The 24,205-nt window shown below is 49.0% G+C and overlaps 10 protein-coding genes across 10 annotated transcripts; 6 read left to right on the forward strand and 4 right to left on the reverse strand.

Moving 5' to 3' along the window:
• Positions 1–202: 202 nt before the first annotated feature.
• On the reverse strand, positions 203–2,241 carry N7509_007373 (Zn(II)2Cys6 transcription factor; the record flags this gene model as incomplete). The annotated part of the gene is made up of 6 exons (XM_056632010.1): positions 203–846; positions 914–1,191; positions 1,245–1,466; positions 1,534–1,968; positions 2,023–2,094; positions 2,153–2,241. The coding sequence occupies 6 exons, from the start codon at positions 2,239–2,241 to the stop codon at positions 203–205; spliced, it is 1,740 nt and encodes a 579-aa protein (XP_056487561.1).
• Positions 2,242–4,132: 1,891 nt separating this feature from the next.
• Positions 4,133–5,648, forward strand: N7509_007374 (SUN domain-containing protein; the record flags this gene model as incomplete). Its single annotated transcript, XM_056632011.1, has 2 exons — positions 4,133–4,450; positions 4,536–5,648. The coding sequence occupies 2 exons, from the start codon at positions 4,133–4,135 to the stop codon at positions 5,646–5,648; spliced, it is 1,431 nt and encodes a 476-aa protein (XP_056487562.1).
• Positions 5,649–7,251: 1,603 nt separating this feature from the next.
• On the reverse strand, positions 7,252–7,521 carry N7509_007375 (uncharacterized protein; the record flags this gene model as incomplete). Its single annotated transcript, XM_056632012.1, has 1 exon — positions 7,252–7,521. One exon carries the CDS (start codon positions 7,519–7,521, stop codon positions 7,252–7,254), a length of 270 nt encoding a protein of 89 aa, XP_056487563.1.
• Positions 7,522–9,203: 1,682 nt separating this feature from the next.
• N7509_007376 (Zn(II)2Cys6 transcription factor) lies at positions 9,204–10,955 on the forward strand (the record flags this gene model as incomplete). Its single annotated transcript, XM_056632013.1, is given in 5 exon segments — positions 9,204–9,470; positions 9,487–9,637; positions 9,695–10,178; positions 10,246–10,740; positions 10,760–10,955. 5 exon segments carry the CDS (start codon positions 9,204–9,206, stop codon positions 10,953–10,955), a joined length of 1,593 nt encoding a protein of 530 aa, XP_056487564.1.
• A 68-nt stretch (positions 10,956–11,023) lies between these two features.
• Positions 11,024–12,279, reverse strand: N7509_007377 (putative transsulfuration enzyme family protein; the record flags this gene model as incomplete). Its single annotated transcript, XM_056632014.1, has 2 exons — positions 11,024–12,055; positions 12,124–12,279. 2 exons carry the CDS (start codon positions 12,277–12,279, stop codon positions 11,024–11,026), a joined length of 1,188 nt encoding a protein of 395 aa, XP_056487565.1.
• Positions 12,280–13,088: 809 nt separating this feature from the next.
• On the forward strand, positions 13,089–13,661 carry N7509_007378 (FMN-binding negative transcriptional regulator; the record flags this gene model as incomplete). The annotated part of the gene is made up of 1 exon (XM_056632015.1): positions 13,089–13,661. One exon carries the CDS (start codon positions 13,089–13,091, stop codon positions 13,659–13,661), a length of 573 nt encoding a protein of 190 aa, XP_056487566.1.
• Positions 13,662–14,114: 453 nt separating this feature from the next.
• Positions 14,115–14,444, reverse strand: N7509_007379 (uncharacterized protein; the record flags this gene model as incomplete). Its single annotated transcript, XM_056632016.1, has 1 exon — positions 14,115–14,444. One exon carries the CDS (start codon positions 14,442–14,444, stop codon positions 14,115–14,117), a length of 330 nt encoding a protein of 109 aa, XP_056487567.1.
• Positions 14,445–15,242: 798 nt separating this feature from the next.
• On the forward strand, positions 15,243–16,604 carry N7509_007380 (IST1 family protein; the record flags this gene model as incomplete). The annotated part of the gene is made up of 3 exons (XM_056632017.1): positions 15,243–15,263; positions 15,485–15,661; positions 15,702–16,604. 3 exons carry the CDS (start codon positions 15,243–15,245, stop codon positions 16,602–16,604), a joined length of 1,101 nt encoding a protein of 366 aa, XP_056487568.1.
• A 771-nt stretch (positions 16,605–17,375) lies between these two features.
• N7509_007381 (uncharacterized protein) lies at positions 17,376–18,053 on the forward strand (the record flags this gene model as incomplete). The annotated part of the gene is made up of 1 exon (XM_056632018.1): positions 17,376–18,053. The coding sequence occupies one exon, from the start codon at positions 17,376–17,378 to the stop codon at positions 18,051–18,053; it is 678 nt and encodes a 225-aa protein (XP_056487569.1).
• Positions 18,054–21,002: 2,949 nt separating this feature from the next.
• Positions 21,003–21,786, forward strand: N7509_007382 (AP-2 complex subunit sigma; the record flags this gene model as incomplete). The annotated part of the gene is made up of 5 exons (XM_056632019.1): positions 21,003–21,037; positions 21,134–21,173; positions 21,242–21,271; positions 21,370–21,600; positions 21,685–21,786. 5 exons carry the CDS (start codon positions 21,003–21,005, stop codon positions 21,784–21,786), a joined length of 438 nt encoding a protein of 145 aa, XP_056487570.1.
• Positions 21,787–24,205: the final 2,419 nt, after the last annotated feature.

Below are 24,205 nucleotides of genomic sequence, written 5' to 3' on the forward strand. Positions count from 1 at the left end.
CGGATCGGACATGGAAATAAAAGGCCCCCAACACTGCCACCTTTTCAGCATGAGCTTGGCGTAAACTGTAGACGGGTCCACTCAGATTCGGACTCGAACCCGATTTTTGAATATGGAATCTGGGGGTTTTGATTGCCTTAAGTTTGTACCATAGCAAACCATAATTGATTCCTCTTTAAAGTCTCATTTTCTCATTTCTCAATTATAGCCAATTACTCATAACTTGCTCAACAGAAGTAGTGAGAAGAAAATCGTCTGGCAACCCACTATCCTCCGTAAACCCAAGCATGCCTTGTGGCAAGTCAGTCCACTCTCCCGAATCGGCATCTTGAAGCGTGAATACCGGTTCAACAAATTGAGTTCCGTCGATGGGACCCTCAAAGTGGAAGTCACTACTGGGCGTATCATGCTTTTGACCCCCATCAAGTCGAGTCTGTATCTGAACGATCCGCTTTCGAAAATCCACAAAGACATCCCGATCCCCATTGTGGTCGACATTGGGCGTTGACAAGGCTCCAACACGCTGCCGAAGCGAAGCTAGGGTTTGAAGATATGCCTCTTTTCTTTCAGGGATTAGAGATTCGGCCGTGATGCGGTATCCGATGAGCATGGCGAAGCCTATCTGTACCCATTCCGCGTTGGTAAAGCCAAGTTCTGATGCTGGCGGGAGCGAAAGGTAGAGACTATGAATTGATTCTACCGCATTGACGGCAGCGTTCGATAATTCGTCGCGCCAGGATTGAGAAAGGGCAGCTTGAAATGCCGAACGGGGTTGTTGATTTGCCAAGCTGAGGGCTAGTTGGTAGAGACAGAGACTGGTTGATTGAAAGTGAAGTGCAAGAAGGGCTGCCGAAATCTATATTAGTTGGGAGTTCGGAGAAATAGTACACTGCGTATCATGGAAATCACTCACGAGAGTCATAAATATTGAACGCTAATCGTTTTTGGAAGGTTGATAAGTCGTCTTTCACACCCTTCACGTAGAGCTCTGCTCCAGATCCTGGTCTGGATAGTTCGTCTCCATGATCTGCGGACAGTCGGTCTATTTTCTCCGCAATATGCTGTAACTGCACAATGTGCATTACGTATCGATCGTGAGGATATTCGTTCGCGTTGAAAAGAAACTGACTGCAATCTTCAATGTATGGAATGTAAGGGAAAGAGGAATGTTTTTGAAGGAGAACGGCGATCCTAAGATATCGTTAGTCTCCAGAGAGGTACAATTTAATATCGATTCAGCTTACGAAGATGAAAGGAAGAAACATCCTATGACAGCTCTCCTTTCATCATTGCTCCGTAATGGCAGGTCATAAGTAGATTGATTTGTAGGCTCGTCGGCTCGAAACTGGAGTTTCGTTTTCCATGTTTTACCCTGTGGTGCTCGGTCCAGCCGTAGATCGATAGCGACACTTATCGCCAATTGGAGATACTGTGTGTAGCGATGTGGCTTTGTATGGTAATGGGACCTGCCATGCTGTTAGAGCTGACTTGATGCATGACACTTAACTTAACGAAAAGCTGCATTGTATTTACCATGCCAAGTACACCAACAGCCCTTGCAACATGTCAAATGAGACCTCTCCATTTAGGATCATGCGAGCAGAAACGGCTTTTTTGACTTCGGCTCCGAGAGATCGCTGCAGCGGCATATTTTCATAGGAAGCAGCAGCAAGAATGGCCAGGAACAAGAATGGTTTGTCCAGGCGCAGGTGGTGCACCGATACATCTGGCGGGATGATCACGAAAGGGAAATGCGGAGTCATCACGGTCTGAAAGACGATCAAATAAGTCTGCGCTGTCTCGACGCTGAGGTATCCTCGATCTACGACATCCTTTTCACCGTCATCCGAGGCGACCGAGGCACCTCGTGAAATGACCTCTTCTTCTGATGGAACTTGGGAGGTGTCTGCTGACGTGGCACGATCGGTCAATAGCTCCTGGACTTGAGCCTCAAGAGCCTCGATCTTCCTACGTGCCAATAAGCCATTATCCAGTGACAACTATATCACGAAATAAGCATACCGGTCCTTTTGAAAGCCATGGAATCGGCGTCCTGTTTGCCGATAAAGACATTGCCGACCGAGACGGAGGCATCTATAGAACCATCAATCCTACGTCGATACCACCGCGAGCCGATATTGGAATGGCCTACCGGTTACAGACGTGCGGGTTTGCTGCATTTCGAATACAGCGAACCTTCGAGCTTGCGCAACTCTGGCAGGTTCTTGATATATTGGCCATGATTGGGGTTGGTTGATGTATCTTCAACAACTTGAAGGTCTATTCAATTCTCCCTGGGTAGATTGTTGATGAAGTGATTTACATTCGCGATACGGAATGGTGGTTGCCTGACATTTCAAAGATATTGAATTATTCTGATGAGGCTGTGCAGATCAACCTTCATGAGTCGACCGCTGACTAACGGCCACGCTTATCCCATTCGAGTACACTATTACGAGGCTGTCGTTTTCATCTTGGCGTTCTGTGTTCGGGTTTTTGACCGTCTACAGCGATTGGATGGGGTTCCGAGGTTCTTCTTCTTCAGCACCAGCTGGCACCATTCAAATGATCCCTCATCCTCATAGATGATTTCTGGCTTGAACTTACTCATACAGCGTTCTCGGAAAATGCTTTGCTTGGGTCAATCTCACGATTTGGCCTTCAAATTGCCCCGATATTGCCCAACCCTGGTCAATTAGAGAGCAGCATGGGAACTAAAATGGGTAGATATATTACCCATGCCACAATTTTCTTCAATGGATCGAACAAGATGTGAAGGTCATGATTAAGTGCATTTCGCTCACTATCGTCTCAGCGTCAGTCACGGCCTCATTGAATGCTACCGTTGTATGCAATTGATCCGCTTCATGATCTCTTCTCTGGGCGAAGAGCGGAAGGCTTTTACCATGCGCCCCTTTCCCGCTGCAACGGTTGAGGGTCGATTCCTGGCCAGGATGAAACCTACACCGGTCAAGGCAAGGCTGAGGCAAACTGAATGACCCGAGAGGAAAAGGATACATGATTTTGCTTGACAGCAAAGAGTGAGAGTGCTAAGCTTTGTGCAAGACCAGATCCACGACTCAACGGCTATCGTAGAGAAGACAACGGTCTTGGCAAGGCGGCATCCAGCCCACTATTGCGCGAGAGCCTTGTGTGTACTCCGTACCGTGCGTGTGGCCCCATCTGATTTTGACCAAGATTCGGCCCCGATGGAGTAACAGGGCATGGGGGGGACCCTCTGCGATTGGGTGAATTCATGGGTATGGTCGAAATATCTATCATGATCAACAGGTCCAGACCGCGACGGCCTCGATACGCCGGTGGATTTGATTAGGATTGGCGGGAGAATCCAGCAGGGCCGGAGTCAGGAGGGCGATGATCAGTGGGCGAAATTTCATGTGCAAGTTCTAGTGGGATAGGGGTATGGATATGGAGGATTGATAGTGTGGGTACGAGTACGGAGTGCGGAGTACTACTCGTACCAATCCACGCACTTTCTTTTTCGCAGTGTCGGCAGTCTGCACAGAGTAATCCGTCCAAGGCATAGAATTTCCCCAATGATTGAATGCAATTGCAGATGTAAGCAGAGGCAAACAGAACGAGGGAAGTGGATGTAGGTGTGGTGAAAGTGTGTGGGTGGGAAAGTGGAAGTCCCCACTGAAAAGGAACCCCCGGGGAAGCAACACACATGATTGGCTATCATCTACCCAAAAGTGGCTCTGCCCCTGAGACTAACCTCCCACTAACCTCAACTATCCACCAACACTAGTACATCTACAGGTATAGTCTCCTGTTGCTCGTCAACTAGCGCCTTCAGGGGGCCGCTCAGCCTTCCTGATGGGGAACTCTCTCCAGTCCACTCAGGGTCAACCCTTTGGACCCTCTTTTCCTGATGGCCCTCTTTCGCCCCAAACCGGTTCGCTTCCCCTGTGGCCGCTGGGGCCAGGGCCCTGGCTGTGCTGGGCCTCTTTTCTTGTCGTCTTTGCCAGCTTTTGGACTTTCTTTCTCTTCGACCCCATTCTCTGCGAGCTTCTTGTGTCCAAGGCCTCTGGCCATCTTACATTCTTTATTTTCGATTCTCGGTTAACCCCAGTCATTCGCTCTTTTGATACACAAGCCCCCGATCGCAGACATGAAGTTCAACATCGCTCCCTCTCGCGCTGCTGCGCTCGTCGCCCTCATTGCGAGCGCTGAAGCTGCCCGCCACGGCCACTCCCACCTCCACCGACGCTCCGAGAATGTTTCCGTTGAGAAGCGTGGTGGCCAGTGCCAGTTCCCATCCAACGCCGGTCTCGTCTCCGTCACTCCCAATGAGGAGAACGCCGGTTGGGCCATGAGCCCTAACCAGCCTTGCAAGCCCGGCAACTACTGCCCGTATGCCTGCCCTGCCGGTCAGGTCTCTATGCAGTGGGATCCCAAGGCCACTTCCTACTCTTACCCCATGTCCATGGTATGTTGCGTCGATCATTCACCTGTCATGTTCTGCAAGGGATATATGCATATGCAAGGGCACCCCGCTGACAGGTCATATCTAGAACGGTGGTTTGTACTGTAACGAGGATGGCGAGATTGAGAAGCCCTTCCCCAACAAGCCTTACTGCCAGGATGGTACCGGTGCTATCAAGGCCAAGAACAAGGCCGGCAAGGCTGTCTCCTTCTGCCAGACCGTCCTTCCCGGTAACGAGGCCATGCTTATCCCCACTCTGATCGAAGAGCTCGAGACCCTGGCTGTTCCCGACATGTCCTACTGGTGCGAGACCGCTGCCCAGTACTACATCAACGCCCCCGGTATCAGTGCCGAGGAGGGCTGTGTCTGGGGTACCAACGCCAACCCTGTCGGTAACTGGTCCCCTTACACTGCAGGTGCCAACACCGTCACCAACGGCGACACCTATGTCAAGATCGGCTGGAACCCTATCTACCTGGAGCCCACCACTCCCTTCCGCAACATCAAGCCAACCTTCGGTATCGAAATCGAGTGTGAGGGCGGCGGCTGCAATGGTCTTCCTTGCAAGATCGATCCCTCCACCATGAGCATCAACCACATGGAGGGCTCCAGTATCATGACTGGTGCCGGTGGTGCTACCGGCTGTACTGTTACCGTGCCCAAGGGCTCTACCGCTCACATCGTCGTCTGGGATGTTGATGGAAGCGACAGCGGCAGCGACAGCTCCAGCTCTGAGACTGTCTCCATCTCGACTAGCTCCGCTACCTCGACCTCGACCAGCACCAGCACCAGCACTCCTACCCCGACTCCTACCACTACCTCAACCACGGAGACCCCTACCCCTACCTCCACCTCTACTCCTACCCCCACTACCACCAGCACCACCTCCATCTCCACCTCGACCTCCACCCCTACTCCCTCCTCGCCTTCGACATCGACTGTCACTCCTACCTCCACCGTGACTCCCTCTAGCAGCACCAGGCTGCCCAAGTCGAGCCCCTCGTTGAGCTACACCTACCGCCCTCATGTCTTCACTGGTTCCGCTGAGATTGTTGCTGGTTCGTCGGCTACCGGTACAGCTGTCGCGGCTGCTTCATCCTCCACCGGTGCTCCCGGCAACGGTGCTTCCAGCGCCACTGTCTCGATGGCTAGCCTGCTCTTCGGTGCCGTGGCTGCCATGGTCATGAACTACCAGATCTAGTCGGGTCTGTAGCTACTGCGGACCGGACTTGCCAACGTATAGATGACTTGGAAGCCGTTCACAGGCGCCGCGTCGGGAAATCTCCGACTGCAAGACATGCACATTATATTCACTTCTAATCCCCCTCTATTGTTACCTTTCTACATCCGTTCGATCGCGAACGCTTTTACTCTCATGACGACGTCCACGTTGACATCATCTTTTTATTTTTACGACTTATATACCTTTTTCGCTCCTCAGCGATTGTTTTTTTATATTTTTTAGCTTCTTGGGTGTCCGATTACTTCTCGTTATTGATATATGCATTGGGTTATTCATATGGGTTCCTAATTCGACGACCGGTGAAATGTTTTTTAAACCGAGCGAGTTTGAGGGGTCTTTGTTGGACATAGGAAAATGGGCTTTGAAAATTTACTAGTACAGTTACCATCTTTGTCCTTCTTTTCTCTTAGGTGCATGTACTGCTAGGATGAGATTCCCACGCAAAGTCCGTGTGAATTCTAAATCATCTCTTTCAACCTGTGTCCTCTACCTATATTGAACATCTCATATTGATAATAATCATTCATTTTTAATATATTCTATTTAAATATTGAAATTACCAAAAAGATATGGTGTTGGATATTCTTTAAATACTAACGTTACAAGGCCTGTAGACGAAGTATATACGGAGCCTGAAACTGGAGACATTTGGGAGGCCATACTATGAACTTAAAGGCTTGATCACATATTGAGGACGCCAAGTGATTCTTTCTAAGCATTTCTAAACATTTCTCAATGGCATATAATTTGTTTAGTTTACTCAGAATTTGGGGTACAATTCTCCTTTTATTAGAACTGACACTTCGTCAGCGGCGAAAGTGCCGTGTCCGATACCGTCAGCACCATCTGATTTCTCAATGAATCCCTATTTGAGCTTTCGATGCGAGAGATTAGGGTCAAATTGCGGAGCTGGAGCCCTGTCACTGAGTAGGACCCGTGATGGATGGTATACAGCTGCGATAATAGCATTACAGCATCCCGACAGTGGAATGATAGCTGGATATTTCGGCACTAGAGCCGCAAGGATCAATGCAATCATTAGAGCTCCGCCCACAGAGCCCGCGAGGACCCCTCAGGCTGCAAGAGGCGTCTGATAAATGTATCCCAAATGATGTATCCTGTCTATGATCGCGAAGAATATAAACTGCGAGACGAGCCAGTGGAGGAAAGCCAAGCCGACCATCAATGGAATCGCCCATTTCGGCGGTACAGACAAAAAGTATGTTGATCGCTGGGTGGTATTGTTCACAGGCAGCAACTAGTCAACGCTTTGATGATATCTTCATTTAACAGGGTATTCGCTATCAACCTTGGAAATTTACTACAACACTTTCGTTATCCACGAGGTATTCGTAATATAGTAACTTTGCATTCATTGAATGAAACGACGACTGTGCCAGTCTGTACTGTCTGCTCCATAGTATGCAAAGGGAAAAATATTGTTGATCAAAACTTGAAGCCATTATCATAACGCCCATCGCCATGCCATCCATCGCTATGCCATTTTCAGTTCTATCAAACGCCCGTTCCCGCTTAGCTTGTATTGCCCCGATTCCCAGGCTCAGTAATTCAATTCCGCAATAGGAATTACCATGTCTGGTCTATTGCATGCAAGGGCCATGCCATTGAGGTTTCGTTGTCGGACTTCGCGCATGTATTTCCTTTGCTCGTAGGGTAGGTCATAGGCGTTCTCTTCGTCGTCCCCGTGGTACATTTGATAGATACCGGAACCAATAAGTACAAAAGCTATGCATCCAACAATGATAACAAAGACGTAGAGGGAATATTGGCTTGCACCGTCACGCTTGAAGAGGGAAGTGGTGGTCTCCATTTTGAAGATTGAATCGCGGGGGATAATAGCTGAGAGTTATGAAGGTTAGTTGAGTTATGATACGCGTCTCGAAGAGAAGGCCATTTGATCTAGCCTCAAGAGTGTAAACTCACGACTCATGTTAAGTCGATAATGAAAAATCTCAAATGAGAGAGAGTAGGCCAGGGAAAGTCAACCTAGGAAGGTATAAGATGTATAGTGTATGGTGGAAATTCACAAGGTTGTTTACTAGGAAAAAGAGACACAGCCAAAGTGCGGCAGACAAGATAAATATAAGGAATCCCCTCGTTGGGCCAAAATACTAATTTCCAACCATCGGACCCATCCCATTCACGCACAATCCAAAGATAGGAACCGAGCAAAGTGAAACACCATCAGCACACTCCCATCCATGCCAACCAAACTAAGAACCTGATATCTTCCCCAAAGTGGAATAGCGTCTTTTTAGTCTACTTCCCATGATGTCATAAACCGAGCGGACCAACCACAGAGCGGAATTGCCTGAGTGGGTCGACCAATCAGGGCTCGTTTGATCGTAGCTGTGCATTCTGACAGTCTCCATCGGCCCCGGCATCCTATTTTCTTCGTGCAGGACTCCATAGTAGTAGCCTCGTACTCCATAGGAACCTTGTTGATTCGCGAGCTAATTTTACTCTCTTTCTCCTTCTTCGTTTTTTCTTGGGTAGGGACATGCGTGTCCTGCCTACTTGGCCGGCCAGCCGATGTCGGCTTAAGCGATCTGGACCCAAGGCAGTGCTTTCAATTTGTGTACTACATAGATGTATGGAGATCAGGCTGACCCCCACTACAACTGCTCATTGGATCTCATTATGCTTGCTCGCTCGTCTCTATCCAATCAAGTATCCCGAGTCAATGCCCCGGCTGTTCCTGGTGCACAGGCCTCATTTTACCGATACTACTCCTCGGTTTTAGCAATTATAATGCCATCGACAGCCAATCACTCTTTGCTCCCACCTTTGTAGAGTAGAATAGGGAGAATATATTTTTTTGGAATAATAACGTGGTTTCCTGGTCTTCTAAAGGCCTTGTGGGCGATGTTTCCAGCTCAATTTCCTCTCCGCCCCGAGACTCGATAAGTGTTGCTCACCAGGGGGGGTATTGATGGGAATCGAATCAATTCAACAGTCCATGCCAATAATTTTTGTGAGTTTTCTACAATGTTATTTTTGCAATTTTATTGCGGAGGATTGGGTTGGTTTTTTCAAGTGGTCAATGTTGGCGATATCGAGTCCTGTTTGCATTGAAACCAGGGAGAGAAAAAAAGAAACACGAGGAAGAAATTCGAGATTTAAAATCCAACACTGATTGAATCAGGTTCTTGTGAATACATGGAGGCATATGTATACCCAGCTAATTCTCAACACAAAGAAGGTATTGGTCGAAAGTCGTTCGATGCAAGAATTCCCGGTGCAAGCAAACAACGAGGCGAAGAATCTAAAAAAAAGACCGCACCATAACTATGCCCCCTGGGCCAGCTTTTTTGGAGTATTTGCCAGTCATAATTCAGCCGATACCAATAAGATGAGGCGACACTTTTTACAGGCAGCCCTATCGGTCTCATGGTCTGGGGCTGTAGTTCCGATATTAGTCAGCAGACGACCGCCCACCTTAGGCTTCATCAAGGTAAAGTATCTCGCCACACCTCTTCAACGAGCCTCGCAATGGATCCGGAATCCAGCGGCCCGTGCTACACCTGTCGGAATCGTCGCATTCAATGTGACCAGACCGGGGTGCCGTGCGCGAAATGCCAGAAGGCTGGCCTGGAATGCCTTGACAAACGGCCATTCCGATGGGTTCAAGGCGTGGCTATCCGCGGGCGAATGCAGGGCCGATCGTACGACGCCAACAAAGAGGCAGCGGCCACTGCTGCTGGGAAACGGGTGGTGATGAAATCTAATGCCACTCGAAGGGGCCCCGGAAAGCGGAAGGTCTGTTCATCCTGAGGGAAAGGCGGGACAAGGCTCCGATTTATCACTAGCCTTACTAACTTTGAAACCAGACCATACTATCTTCGATACGGCATCCTTGCCTATCGTTCTTCACGACCCTTCAACTTTACATTTGGATCGCAAATCCCAGTACTATATTGACTATTGTAAGTAAGCATGGAGTCCCGCTCAAAAATTTCACAAACTGACCTTAAACCCTACAGTTAATGAACGAATATGCAAAATTTTTATTTTATATGACAGCGACCGGAATCCATTAAGAAGTCTGATTCCTATGGGTTATCAAGATCCGGTTTTAATGAAAGCTCTTCTTGCGCTTGCGGCCCGTCACCATGTCAACACCGGCCACTCATTCCATCAAACTGAATTGCCGGCATCTTCCTCATTACAGCTTGCCAATGCGAACCAGGATGCCCTCTCATTTAAACATCAAGCGATGGAGGCATTGTCGCAGTCTCTACGCGACACACAGTTGAGCAAAAAAGACACGACCGTTGCCAGTATCTTCCTCTTGATCTTTCTAGATCTTCTCGAATCCGGCAGTGATGGCTGGAATTTTCATCTGCAGGGGGCCAAAAATCTAATCGCGTCTACTTTCTCGCATCCCGATTCGGAGACAAGTACTAATCAGGGGAATGGACAAACAATCGAAGAAATTCGAGGCTTCATCATCAAACAAATTTACTTGTGAGTTTATCCTAGGTAAATGAAGGAAGTTAACTTTGAACTTTGTTGACCTTGTAACTGTTGGCAGTATTGAGACACTTGGGGGGGCATTCCTGCGCCCTAAATTGTTATCTCAAAACTCATCCTTCGACCACCAAAAAGAGAAATACCAAGAGGCAATCGAGGCCTCCTTCCTCGGATGCCCCGAGTATATACTGACTGCAATTCAACGGCTTTCTGTGCAAAGGGACAGCCTAGCTGAAGCTCAAAGGCCACTTGATGAGATCTCCACCAACACCTACCTGAAGGACACAGCATCGTTAATAGAAACCATCAAAGGTTTCGACAGCTACGCCTGGGCCACAAATCTTCGGCGATCCCGGAACTCTTCATCCCAAGAGATCATAGGCTTATGTAACTTATCCGAATCATACAAACTTGGTGCTCTACTATACGCAGGACGCATCGTGGATGCCCTGACTGAAGAGTCGATTGAGCAAAACCATCTGGTCACAGAGCTTCTCGGAGTGACAGAGTCACTGAAAGACAACCTCGAAATTTTCAAATGCATTTTGTGGCCAATGTTCGTTGCTGGCTTGGAGTGCCAATGGCAGGCCCGAAAGAGACTTTCTCATCGATTGCATTGAGAAATTCTGGGACATCACCAATTGCTTGAATGCGGTTAATGCTGCAAAGATGCTGCAGGAATACTGGCAGAAGGAATCTTCTACAGAAGATGCACGGTCACAATGGATATTTAGCATGGGAAGTTTGGATCGAGATTGGCTTTGGCTTTAATGACATACGATATACGAATAATGACCTCATTTTCATGACTATCACTTGAATTTCTGATCTCATCTAGATTATGATTCTCTTGTCAGCGAGGTGAATGCCTGCAACAAATCGGCCTTCAAATCCTTCCAGTTCTCCAGCCCAATACTAACTCGCAATAGCTTGCGATCAACCTTCGAATCAGACAGTGCCCGCCACTCAATGAGCGACTCAACCCCACCCAGGCTCGTGGCATGCTGAAAAAAGTTCAGTTTACTAGGAAGGGTTTTCGCAAAGGTCTCATCACGCAAGATAATCGAAAACACCGGCCCAAACCCGCAAGGCATCTGCTTCGCCAACCACGGCTTATTTTGGAGACTGGCATGATAGATTTTCTGGAGGACAGCCTGAACGACAACTTCCTCGCTGCCCTGGACAGGGTTCGGGGTCTTCATGGCAGCATCAAGCCATGAAATCAGTTTAGCGCAGTTCTCGCTCGCACGCTGAACTCGAACTTCTAAAGTTCGCAAGCTGCGAAGACCCATCCAACCTTCAAGATTGCCAATGTTGCTTCCTAGAGCCACTCGGTCCTCATAAAGTCGTTTCAACCACTCTTGTCGCTTGACAGCAAGAACACCGCATAACATATCGCTATGACCACCGAAATATTTCGAGCCCGAGTGGAAGACGATATCAGCTCCCCATAAAAACGGATCCTGGAGGCCCGGAGGTCCAAATGTGCTGTCGACAATCAGGTAAGCGCCGCGAGAGTGTGCTTTCTTGGCATATTCTTCGATGCTGAAGGCGGTTCCGAGCGGGTTGACGGGTGTTTCGAGAAGGATGACATCTCCTTCTCCTAAGTTTTCGGCGGGACAGTCGAGATCGAACTTTTGAAGACCTGACAGCCGGGAAATGACGGAGATAACTTCATGACTGCCGTGGTATCCGTCGCCCACGGAGATACGCCGTGGGTTCAACAGGGTCAAAGCGGCATAGAGAGCTGCGAGTCCGCTGCCATAGCTCACAGCATGGCCCTTTAGAAGAGATGAAAGGACGGCTTCGAAGCGAGTTGCGTTAGGTGCGAATTCGCGGGAATATACGTAATTTTTGCCATCGAACTCGGCCTATATATCGGGTTAGTCTCTGGAGTCGATGGAATAGGAGTAGCCCTGGGGGTTTGCTTTGAACATACGATCGGGTCCTCGGGTATGGCAAGTTGGTTGGGGTCATTAGGGTATCTGAAGATTGTGGAAAGATGAATTGGCGGTGCGACGTCAGTCACCAAGTTCAAGTAGTCATCGGCATGCAGCGCTTGGGTTGAGGGATGGGCGTTGTTGACGGGAGCCATGTTGTGTGTCTGTTTCTTTCTTTCTTTCTTTCTTTTCAGGAGGTTGTTTGTGTTCAATCATAAATGGAGAGAAGAGCTTTTATTTAGCAGATTCTTGTACTGCAGCGACTCGGATTTCAGAGCATGTTGTAGAGCTCTTCTCGCCTCTCGCCCCACTCCCGTCAAATTCCTATTCCGGGGGGTTATCCCGCCATTTCATTGGTCAATCAACTCAATATTCTCGGCCGGCTTAAGTTGTGTCCACTCAAAAGAGTCATCGTTGGACTCCACTGTTCAGATCTCCTCTTCTTTTCCTTCTATGGTTTAGTTTTGCCAAAATCTGCATAAATGAGCCATAACCTAAACTTGATCGCAGGCATAGGGCGTGGCTAATTGATATAACCCCCTATCACTTCGGCGGGGCGAACCAATGAAAATCCCGCATTACAAAGGAACAGCAAATCGAAAGCCCCGCGATTGGCCTAGTCACTGATGGGTAAATGGAACAGCCGTGGTGGTATATAAAGAGTAGATTAGAGGCCAAAGATCTTGACTCGCAACTATAACGCGCACCTTTCCACACACCTTTCCACATACCTTTCCTGCTACTTCTCACACTTGCAGACCACCATGTATCTCCGCGCAGCCCACGTAGAGAACTCAATCAAAGCTCTCTTCGAATTCATTCAAGGGAACCCCCCCTAGGCGTCCTCACCACCGCCATTTCCTCACCATCCTACCCATTCCTCCAATCCAGCCATATCCCCTGGGTATTGGATATCTACGACGATGACCCTTCGGCACCCGTCAAAGGACTCCTACGAGGCCACATGGCCCGACAAAACCCCCACTCCAAAGCCATGATGGAAGCCTGCGCCAATTCACCTACTGGAAAACTCCAGCAAGACGTGATGATCCTTTTCACGGCCCAGGATCACCATTACGTGACGCCGAAATTCTATACCGAGACCAAGCCGGCTACCGGGAAGGTTGTGCCGACGTGGAACTACGCTGCGGCTCAAGTCTACGGTAAAGCTACGATCTATTATGACTCGGCTGCAAATGAAACGTCGCAATATCTTCAACAGCAGATTCATGATTTGTCTCAGTTGTGTGAGACTTCTATGATGGGTCATACGGGTCAAGAGGGGAAGCCTGGGCCTTGGAAGGTAGCTGATGCGCCGGAACGGTATATCGATATTATGAAGAAGAATATCATTGGCATTGAGGTCTCTATTGAGAGTATTGGGGGCAAGTTTAAAATGAGTCAGGAATTGGGAGAGGGCGATCGACAGGGTGTTATTCATGGCTTTAATAACCTTGGCTCGGATGTTGGGACTAATCTGGCGGGTTTAGTGAAAGAGCGTGGAGAGATGAAGGAGGCAGCGAAGGGTCAGAAATGATTTAGATAGACTGACATAGAATATATTTTTAAGAGGACGTACTAATAGCCTTCATTCAAGTGCCAGTGGTCCTATACTAGTAATAAAGGTGACGGTTACACTGGCGCCCCAGGAAGAGATCCGCCTCCGGAGCCCAGCCTGGGCTCGACCCCGCCACCTTGAACTAGATCTCCGCTATCTTTTCTCTTTTAGAATGGCGCTAAGCAACGAATATCAAAATATTAGCGTAGTAGCATTTAACAAAATAAATAGGCATGGGGAGAGGAAAAAGGGACGAGACAAGAGGTGCGCGGGCAGCCGATATATCTGCAACATGTTGGCTTGCCACATCTCCATTCTCCATGCCTGGCGTTTGTAATTCCGATTCATTCTCGGTGATTGTAATTTTCTTTTCAGGGCCCTCCATCACAAAATCAAGAACCACCTAGAGACCGAGTACCTTTTCTTTACATTTCAGTAGCGCTGAATAATAAGCTGCGTCTTTAGCGACTCGTGTGCAAGAAACCAACCCTTACTCTCCAAGAACTCGGCCAATTTTTCCTTCTCGGCTGAGGCTGTATTCCGACTCTTCGTCTTGAAAGAAGCTTCAATGAAGTACTCAGTTCCCGTAAGGGTGGAGTTCAAGAGAGGCCAGACCTCAATGTATAGGGGTATCCCATTCCATGAGCCAATGAATCGCTGGGTGAGAATCGGGCCAAAAATGCGCGATGCCTTTAATGTGTTGGTGCCCCAGCTATTGCCATTCCAGTTGTTGAACTTTTCTGGTGCTTCGTCGATCAGCATTTGGCGAGAGCTTTCAGTTCCCGGCAGGTCCATTCCACTATTCTCAGAGTCCACGTCTTTCTTGCGGCTAATAGAAAGTGTCTGTTTCTTGTAACCCCATTCGACTTGCGCTTCGTATCTTTTGTTATCAGAGTTGAAACCATAATTATTAGCCGCCTTGAGAGCGGCTTCCACTTCGAGAGCGGCGTCAATGTCACTGTCTGGTATAGTATACCGCTTCTTATAGGTCAGTTCGACGTCGTTCTTATAAAAAAAAAGAAGAGTAGTTGATATTATGACTCGTATATGGTTGTTTGCAAGCCCGGTTTTCCTGAGGTTTCTCACCTCGAACTACCCCCTTTAATTCAGTTACTTCATCAGTTCTGCTATGCTGATCTTTCGATATTTACTCAACTCACAACTTGAACTTCATCCCACTAATAGGCCTTATAGGGAGACATTGAAATTTCTAGATCGTTACAACCTAAAAGATTTTTAATGATAGGAACTTGGTGGAGGCTAAATTGCTGCAACGAACTATGCTGGGATTTTACCTGCTGTGGGGGCTTTTCCAGTCCATTCCATTTTACTAATACCTTTTACTGTCAGGGTTTGTGATTAGTGCTAGTAATAAAATTCATGGCTGCCTAGTTTCATTCTTTATTTTCCCACAATTCTATTGCCGAGTGCAGGTCTTCTATGAATCCTTTATCAGCCCAGTGGACCCCCCCGGGGCCGGACTGTTTGGACCCATCGATTACCGCGCATCCCCCACCTCTCCTCTCCATCCCTTTGTTCAACCACATCAACACCTCCAACATGCCTCCCGCGGCCCAAACAGTGAGTGAATTCTGCATATAGTGACTCTGTCTCATCTATCACCCCTGGCATATCCATCTCGTCACCGCAAACTTGAACTCGCTGCCTAGAGCTTACCCCGCACTGCGATTCCGAGAACCTCCCCCCCATCATGCTGCATGCTGCGCGCGACACCAATCCTGCGCCCAACAAACCTCCTTGGTTGAGACTCAAGTATTGGCACTAACTCAATGGATCAACAGACCCGCTTAGTATCCAACCTCCGCCTTCTCATCCCCCGCCTCCGCCTCCTACAAAAGAAAGACAATGCCTCCTCTGTCGTCCAACGCCGCGAACTCTCCCAACTCCTCAGCGAAGGCCGCGAGTCCTCCGCACGCATCCGAGTTGAAAATGTCATCGCAACCGACATCGCCGTCGAGGTAATGGAGATGGTAGAACTGTACTGTGAACTCCTACTAGCACGCGCCAACGTCCTCGACCAACTCGCCTTCGGAGAGAAAGGGAACCCGCGCAAGACTGCGCGCGAAGGAACTTTATAAAAAGCAAACCCAGCCGCAAGGAGGGGCAGCCGCAAAGCCTGTTGAATCCTCCGGGTCTCGGTTTGGGTTCGCGTGGTTGGGAGGAGGCTCGCAGAAGAAGGAAGAGAGTCTTGCGGATGACGCGGGGCTCTTAAGTGATGATGACGATACGTATATGGATACTGCGCTTGATGAGGCGGCCACCGTAGTTTTCTATGCTTGGCAGCGCTTCCCGCATGAACTTCGGGAACTGACTATGCTGAGGACTATGCTGGGTGAGCGGTATGGGAAGGAGTTTATGACGCTGGCGCAGGAGAATAAGGTGGATACTGTCAAGGTTCCGGATCGTCTTTTGAAGGGTTTGCGTGTGCGTCCGCCTGGTCAGGATTTGGTGGAGAGTTACCTCCGGGAAATTGCAAAGGCATATGGTGTTCCATGGCCGGAAGAAGAGATGCAGGAAGACTTGGGAAGTGCGCCGCCTGAATTCGTGGATGATTCCCGAGGCGATGGCGACGACAATGAAGGGGGCGATTTGCCAGTCACCCCGGGAAAACCAAGTGCAAGCGCCACCGAGGCCAGGCGCGCTTCGGAGACCAGTGAACTTAACAAAGCGACGCCTCCGCGAGGTCCTGCCGATGGTCGGAGTCCTGTCAGTGTCGCCCCGCCGGCGCCGAGGACTGATAATCCAAACCCGCGAGTGAAGGTTCCAGGGCCAGAGGAAAATGAATCAACGAAGGCTTCCGCTGCGGCAGGGTCAAGGCCTCAGGGGAAAAGCAGTAATGGTGGGATACCAGAACTGGATGAATTGACACGGCGGTTTGCAGATCTCAAGAGAAAGCCTTAGAGCTGCAGCTTCCCGAGGGAGAAGGTCTTGTGACAGCCAGCACTCAGCCAGCACTCGCACTGTTATGTACATACTAGTAGTCTTGGGCGGTAGTTCATTCGGCTTGGCGCTAGTTGTGTTTTAAATTGATGTTAGTAGTACTAGTATTGACGAGCAAAGCGTTTCCCCAAGCAATGGATAATTTTTCAGATTGATGGGATCTATCGGTATCTGCTTCTCAGGAACCGTGACTCGGACGGGAAAGAGATCCAAGCTTGACTCAGATCGATCTGGGCAGATCTCGATCTTGCAGAGAGGGGCGATCTGGATCGAACCAAAGTTATATCAACTTGGGTATTGGAGTCAAAGGTGACTTGGAGATAGTGGGACTTGGAATTCAATCAATTTTAGAAGACGTATATACACCAGGTATCTATAGTAATCACCCGTATACTCGATATACTCCAGGTCACTTGAAATGAACGTGTCTCATTTGAGTCGCGCCGTTAAACTAAAAAGTGGGACTAAACCCAGTTGGAACTGGAAAGGCCCGGGAAATTGAGAATCCCCAATCCGATGCATCCACTCGTCTGCGCACTGCACTCTCGACAACACGAGCTCCGAGTCCCCTATCAATTTCAGGTTCTTAACATGAGAGGAGTGCGCCTGTCATCGTCTCCCTCGCGCGCGACTCTCCAACCTACCCATTAATTCCCCGCGAATCTCCATTCCTCCTCCTCCCCCTCCACCTCTCTCCTCCGTCAAATCGATCCAAACAAAACACCGCGACACATGCCGGTCTACATGCTCCACGGGTTCCGGTGGCCTCGTGCAGGCTTCACGGGAATCCGAGTCTACGTCGTCCTCCACAACCTGGAAGAAGCCGCCGCCGAATACATCCAGCAACCACTCACCACAGAGCTTTTGACTGAATCCTTCAACAAGACTTCCCCCGACCTCGTCCCCCGACTACCTGAACTACGCTTCATCGAGCAGTACGATCCCGCCGACGAGACCAGCAACACCGTGAGCCAGGAACATGCCTACGTCGGCGCGAAGGTCGTTGTTTTCCCGGACGGCGGTGGTCTGGCACCCGCGCCCGGCGCGGGCCCTGGATTGAATATTGAAGACGTCGTTGAGCAAGGATCCGGTTTGACGGACGATCAGACAGCAGCGCTGGAGGAACTCCGCGATCGATTAGCGCCCGGCGAGAAAATTGGCTGGTTTATGGTTTATAACGGTGATCCGGATAGATATTTTCCTCCGTCCGAGGATGAGGATGAGGATGAATATGACGAGGAGGATGAGGAGAGTTATGTCGATGAGAAATCTGAGGCCCAGTCGCAAGCTGCGACTGAACCAGGGACTCCTCAGAGCTATACCGTACGTAAAGAACGGATCAGAACCTATCTTGTCTTCGTCTGTGTTCCCCATGCTAATATGCCTCGGCGATTTTCCAGGCTCGTCTGACGAGGCTCTTTAACCGCATGAGCTCTTCTTGAATCCACCACTCGCCATTTCCGACCGTGTCGCAATTGCAATTGCAACCTCAACCCCAACCATATAATGACCCCCTCCCTCACCCCCATGTCTTCTCTCTTAGAGCAACATCTCTAAACACGACAAACGACAAAATTTGCTTGCTTGAGCTCCGTAAGATCGGAGCTTCACGAATTTCCACGCCTTATGTCAGTCGAAGCTCTTCCCGGAGCCATGTTCCAATGTTTCAATAAAAACTATACATTAGCGATGAATGCGCTACTTACTCAAATCGTTCTTATTCTTTTCCCCTGTGAAACCTTGCGTAGATCTTCCTTCTTCGTTCCCATCGCTTACTATTCGTAGAATTAAACAATACTAAACCAATCCCCCGCAAACAATGCTGCAGGTAGTGAAGTTGGACTGGCACATGGCCTTACAAGCATTGGCACTTTTGGAGGCCGATTTTTCAAAGAACATAGTTCCCTTCATATCTATTTTCTTCTTTGCTTTATTTCGTCAAAATGAATTATTTATGGCCCACCGACCTATGCACGTTGGTATACTCACGGTTAACTCTGGGTGGCTGCCTAAGTTTGTTTATATTGTGGCTCGGAGGAACGAGCAGCCGGTGGTGCCTGCTAGTAATACTACTACTAGTTCTAAATTGTCCGGGGAATCATGTGGAAGGCACGATGAGCTGCTGCTACTGCTACTGCTACTGCTACTGCTATAAGAGGTTCGCTCTCTCCTCGCGACGGGAAAAACATCCCACCAACAACAAACAGAGAACAAGACACGGAAACCCAGCTCTTGTTCGCCCCATATTCAGTCTAAATTATCCCAGAATTTCCATCTTCTCCTATTGAAGCCAATAACCTGAACCCGACAAAACATTACTTCCGGGATCAGCCCCACCGCCAGTCTCAATTCCAATCAGCGTTCCTGGCGAGAAACTACAGGGAGCATTCAATCCAATGGACTGCCGTCGTGTGTATGGGTAGAATCTCAGTCAGGTAAGTTAATTCTTTGGAAAATCGATAGAGACTTTGACTAAGAAACTTGAACTTGAATAGATAGGCATCTGAATACCTTGAATGATGGACACAGAACAAGTTCGGTATAACCCCAGAGAATTCGAAAGAGATGACGCCCCTCAAAACTACACATCGTTTGGAACTTGTGCCGAAACGTATGCGTACCTATGTCCAGTCTTTCCAGTAGGACACGCTCCTCTCTCCCGTCTTGCTTTCCACTGACATTATTGGAATCACTCTAGAGGTCTTGAGCCGAAATCTGCTGGAGCATTCGACATTCCCGTAATGTTCAACCCATTTCCCAAGGATCTTCAACCCATTTTCTCAAGGATGCTGTGATATGTAGGGGTTTTATGGCACAACAGTCGACTTCTACACTGAGACACCGGCAAGGCCGGGAACTAACGGCTGCAATTCATTGTCTACAACGGCAAGACAGCCGATAAGTTGAAGCAAGCACTACTCCTTGCGCACCTGGAGGAAATTGTCGGCCTGTTTGGTGTTTATTCGCCCACTTGTTTGGCTATTTTTATATTTAAAGGGCATCACTGCTGTTGAGCGGTTACCTAGGTGTCAACTACACCATGAACCCGGTTGCCTTTGGCATTCAACGACCAACATGACACCTTATGAACGCTTCTACTGCCGGAAACAAAAAATTCTCACCTTCACGTCCTCGGTTGTCCTACTTGGTATCTCGACAAGGGCCAGTGTAAGACCTAACTTCATGAACATATGGCAAAAGAACGCCTAGTTGAGTATGGAAAAGACGGTGAATTTCGAATCGTTACTTCCAGCAACCTCTTCTAGCCGTTTTTCGTGATGTGTTCACTCATCGCAATTCAAACTATGACAATTCTCATCAAGCAAATGGGTGATGCAATGGTAGAAAGCGCAGTCTGCCAGCCAAGCGCAACAGTCAACCCAGCAGCCAACACCACAGTCTGCCAGCCAAGCACAACAGGAACAAGCCTCTCACTACGCAAATAGTCTACGCATGTAGCATACAGTTGTCGTTACTCTCAAAAAGCCCTCGGGAAAGTTTAGTGAAAACTTCCTCATGCCGAGTTTTGATCAGTATGCAGGGGTAAGTGTGTTCAGATTGTATAGCAGCAGCATAGCTGCAGGAATAGCGTGCACTTTTAACTTTCCATATGAGCCTGAGTTGTACGAAAGAATATGTAGTAACAAACGAGGCGCTTCATACACATCCGCCAGAATCTCCGAGTAATAAGCACCCACTACCTACTAGGTAGACTAGTGTGTATATTGTGTTATGGTCTTGGTTCTACAAGATTCAATGTTGTAGTATATGTTGATTTTCTCCTCAAACACGCTCTGTGTTGTAGTGCTAATTAGTATTCAGGCTTTGCTTTGCGGCACACACCGTTCGGGTGCTTAAGTACTACTGGGCGCCTAGATATGTAGTTGGGTGGATGACATTCGCCGTGAAATCGGTCATCTCAGGAGAGTGATTGCATGGTGATATTCCTAAGAAGTGAATGTCTTGGCACGTAGACCCTTATGGTCTAGGGGAACCAATTGTTCCCCTAGCAAAGTCCATATGCGGATAGGAGAAGCTGAATTGGGGCTGATCTTTTTACCTTTTTCTCGGAATTTGTTCAGGTCGAAGGTTCGTCTGTCTGCCGGCGACCAGCTTCCTTTTTTTTTCCCTTGATTTTTCCTGTGACAAACGTATTTCGTTTTTAACCATTGTGTACTCTGTACTATGCAATTTCATGATACTGAAATGATGTGAATACTAATTCACATGGAACGCCGCATAGGCGGTGATTGATGGCAGTATATCGGGGAGGCGGGCGGATCCCCCAGCTTCGTTCCGAGCATCAACCCAAGGCGTTCAACAAATGCTGGCCAGGTGAAAAGCTCGAAGTTCTTCACAATGGTCCTATCATTTATTATCGTGCAGAATCGCCAGTAAGTGCTCTCCTTCCGCTCCCGAACCTTCTACCCCCAAGCCCAGGTCCGGGGCAGGCACAAGTTAAGTCCGCGATACTGATCAGCGGGTTATAGGGGCAAAACGCGCCTGGCGAAGTGGTATGCGCCATACAGTGTGAGTGGAATGGAATAAAGCTTCTTCATCTACAAGAATCGGGACGCTGACTGTTATTTTTAATGCAGGATGAGGAGAAGGTCAAGCTAAAGGGCGAGGTTCGTTCTACCGCCACGGATGACCGTACCGCGATGCGATGCGATGCGATCGACCCCCGACTTCCCGCAACTACGACCACTAACGACCGGCCTTATAGGTACATCGTCTTGTCGCGCCGAGAGATCAGAAATACCAGTCGAACTTCGTCGAGTTCCGCCGCAGCACCAAGATTGTTTACCGGCGATATGCGGGGTTGTTCTTTTGCGTTTGCGTCGATGCCAATGACAATGAGCTGGCGTACCTAGAAGCAATCCATTTCTTTGTCGAGGTGCTGGATCAATTCTTTGGCAATGTTTGCGAGCTGGATCTGGTCTTCAACTTCTACAAGGTGAGTGTGGTGGTGGTGGAGTGGTTGCATGGACCTTTTACCTTTTCCCCAGGAATGCGGGTACTAATATGCCATGTGAAATAGGTCTACGCAATTCTGGACGAGGTCTTTCTCGCGGGCGAGATCGAAGAGACGAGTAAGCAAGTAGTGCTTACGCGACTGGAGCATTTGGATAAATTGGAGTGAGGGGTTGGATCCTAGGATTGTGGTGGCATGAACAGTGACACAGATAAGGGGAAGAGCCACTGGGATATCATATTGGGATACAAACAAATACGGGTGCATTAGCAAGTCATTTGCATGGCGTTTAGGGGTCTGGGATTATGGACGATATTCAATTTAAGAGCCCCCTGATTACACTTTCTGCTGACGGGGTACGAAGTCCTTCGTATAGCGTCCTAGTAGTACAGTATTCTGATAATGGAGTGATCTCATTTCTATGGATTATGCCACCATTTGGGCTTGAATGTCGAAATTTCTAGCCAGTCTGATAGGGCTGGGTCTGTGCCAAGGCTAGGGATCGTATTCCTTACTCTTTTCAAGTGCCCAGACCCTGATCAGGGTCTGGGTGGGATGCTCCGTTCTCCCACGTTATGCTATACTTCGTCCCCCGCTGGGACCTGCAGGCTCCCAGATTCTGAACTGCCGACAAACACTGCCGCACCTGTCCGTGGGGTCCATGATGAGCATGAACGATGCGGGAGGGTGGTTAAGCTTAATTGAAGTGAATGTTTATTATTTGAAGGACCCATCGCGCACCGTTGGTAATTTCCGATTTTGACTTGGGTCGTGTGTGAGGTGATTGTGCTCATCGATGGCGAACACACACCATTGATGTCTTGGCGTCCCTCTTATAATTCAGCCTTCTCGCTACTTCCAAGACCCTGAGACTTTTCCCTTTCTGACTGATCTGCTTGAGTGCTACAGTGCTATGGTGCTACAGTACTACCCAAAAGGTCCCAGATTGTGAGACTGATCTGGGTATACCGTACTCCATACGGAGTAGTCGTACTTGGTACACAAATGATGCCTTTTGCTGCTAACCCACCGCAGCCTCTCCCACCAACTCACTCTTCCAAAGACTAACAGGACCGTGCCATACTTTGGTCATACTGGCCATACCTCCACTTTCTCGAACCCCTTCCGCTGCGGTTCGGAGTGCTTCGTACTCGCTCCATTCAGCAGGGACGATCGATGCAAAGCGCTAAGAAGGAACAAAAGACGACCAGCCTACCACAAGGACAATCTCCGAAATTTCCTCGTTCCCAGACGATCCCGGCTTCAACGGTATTGCATCCGCGACGAATGTGGTCCAATCCCTCCGAAGGGGGCACTGCCTACTCCGTTCTCGTCAATCCTGATGGGTGGGAAGAGTTTGCGCGGGAAACCAGCCATTGAATGGGATCATCGGTCGAGAAAAGTGCCTCACATTGTACTGTACTCGTACTCTGTCCGGAGTAGATTGGTTTTCTTGGCATGTGGGAACTTGTCCCGTCTCGGGCCTCGACCACGAGTCTCGTTCCGATTCCTCATTCAATCAATCTGCGGAGCCCGTGAAGCGGGGCGTCTTCGTTTCGTCTTACGGCATTGGTTCCAAAAGCTATGTAGCTTTTTTTTGCTCGCGTGCCCCTGGATACTGGATCCGCGACATGGTGATCGGCTACGGAGTACGATATGGTTTACTAGGAATACGGGCGACCGGCGGGACAACGGCGGGTGATGTTTTTCTTGATACTCTTTCTCCCCGTTACTCCGTACATTAGGTCGATTTGTCCGGAAAGCTGGGGAAGTGCGATGTGACACCTGGATCCAAGACATCACCAAGGAATTGATGGCCTGGGCGCCAGTTGGAACGAGGCCGGCCACAGTTTCAAGAAGAGAAAGCCGCATTCCCCACTCAGCAACTGAATTACGCGTTGCCCTCGTCCACCTCGGGACCAATCAGGGTTGCCAGGGGCACGGATCGTCACTAACAGCCGGTTTACAACACAAAGTTGATCACCGCAATGACCAACCGGCCCACGCTTTACTATTGTGGAAATTGGATCAATCGAAGAATTGGGGTAAAATCAATTCAACGCGAGAGCCGACCGACCCATCACAGTGCGAAAATCCACTGAAACGAGCATACGCAGGCCAAGTCTTGGCATACCGGTATTTACATACAGTCCTTGCACTTGTACGAGTACTCGTACACACTCCACGATCCACCAGTTTTCCCCCCTGACTATCGATGGATTCCCCTCCCTGCGTCACCCGGTGACGTCGTGTCTTTTTTGGTTTTGGCTAAGGATGCAAAATTGAAAACACGAGGCGCCGAGGCAGTGGCAGCGGCTGTGGCAGAAGCAGAAGCAGAAGCAGGAGCAAAGGCAGACCTGTTCAGCATAATGCGTGGCATCGAACAGAGAATACAACACCTACTTACAAGCTACATACAATACTTCTGCATTAACCAAAGCCAACCGGAGGAATCAAAACCAACGCTTCTTTCCAGGAAAAGATTGACAGCTTAGTGGAACTCCCTCGCCACCTCGCGGGGGGGGGGCAATGCGCTTCCAACTTGCCCGCGCGGTTCGGCCACTTTGATTGGCCCACCTTCTGTGAC

The sequence above is a fragment of the Penicillium cosmopolitanum genome, assembly GCF_028827165.1.
Source record: "Penicillium cosmopolitanum strain IBT 29677 chromosome Unknown utg000008l:1.0-4398992.0:1.0-4402845.0, whole genome shotgun sequence".
Lineage (NCBI taxonomy): Eukaryota > Fungi > Ascomycota > Eurotiomycetes > Eurotiales > Aspergillaceae > Penicillium > Penicillium cosmopolitanum.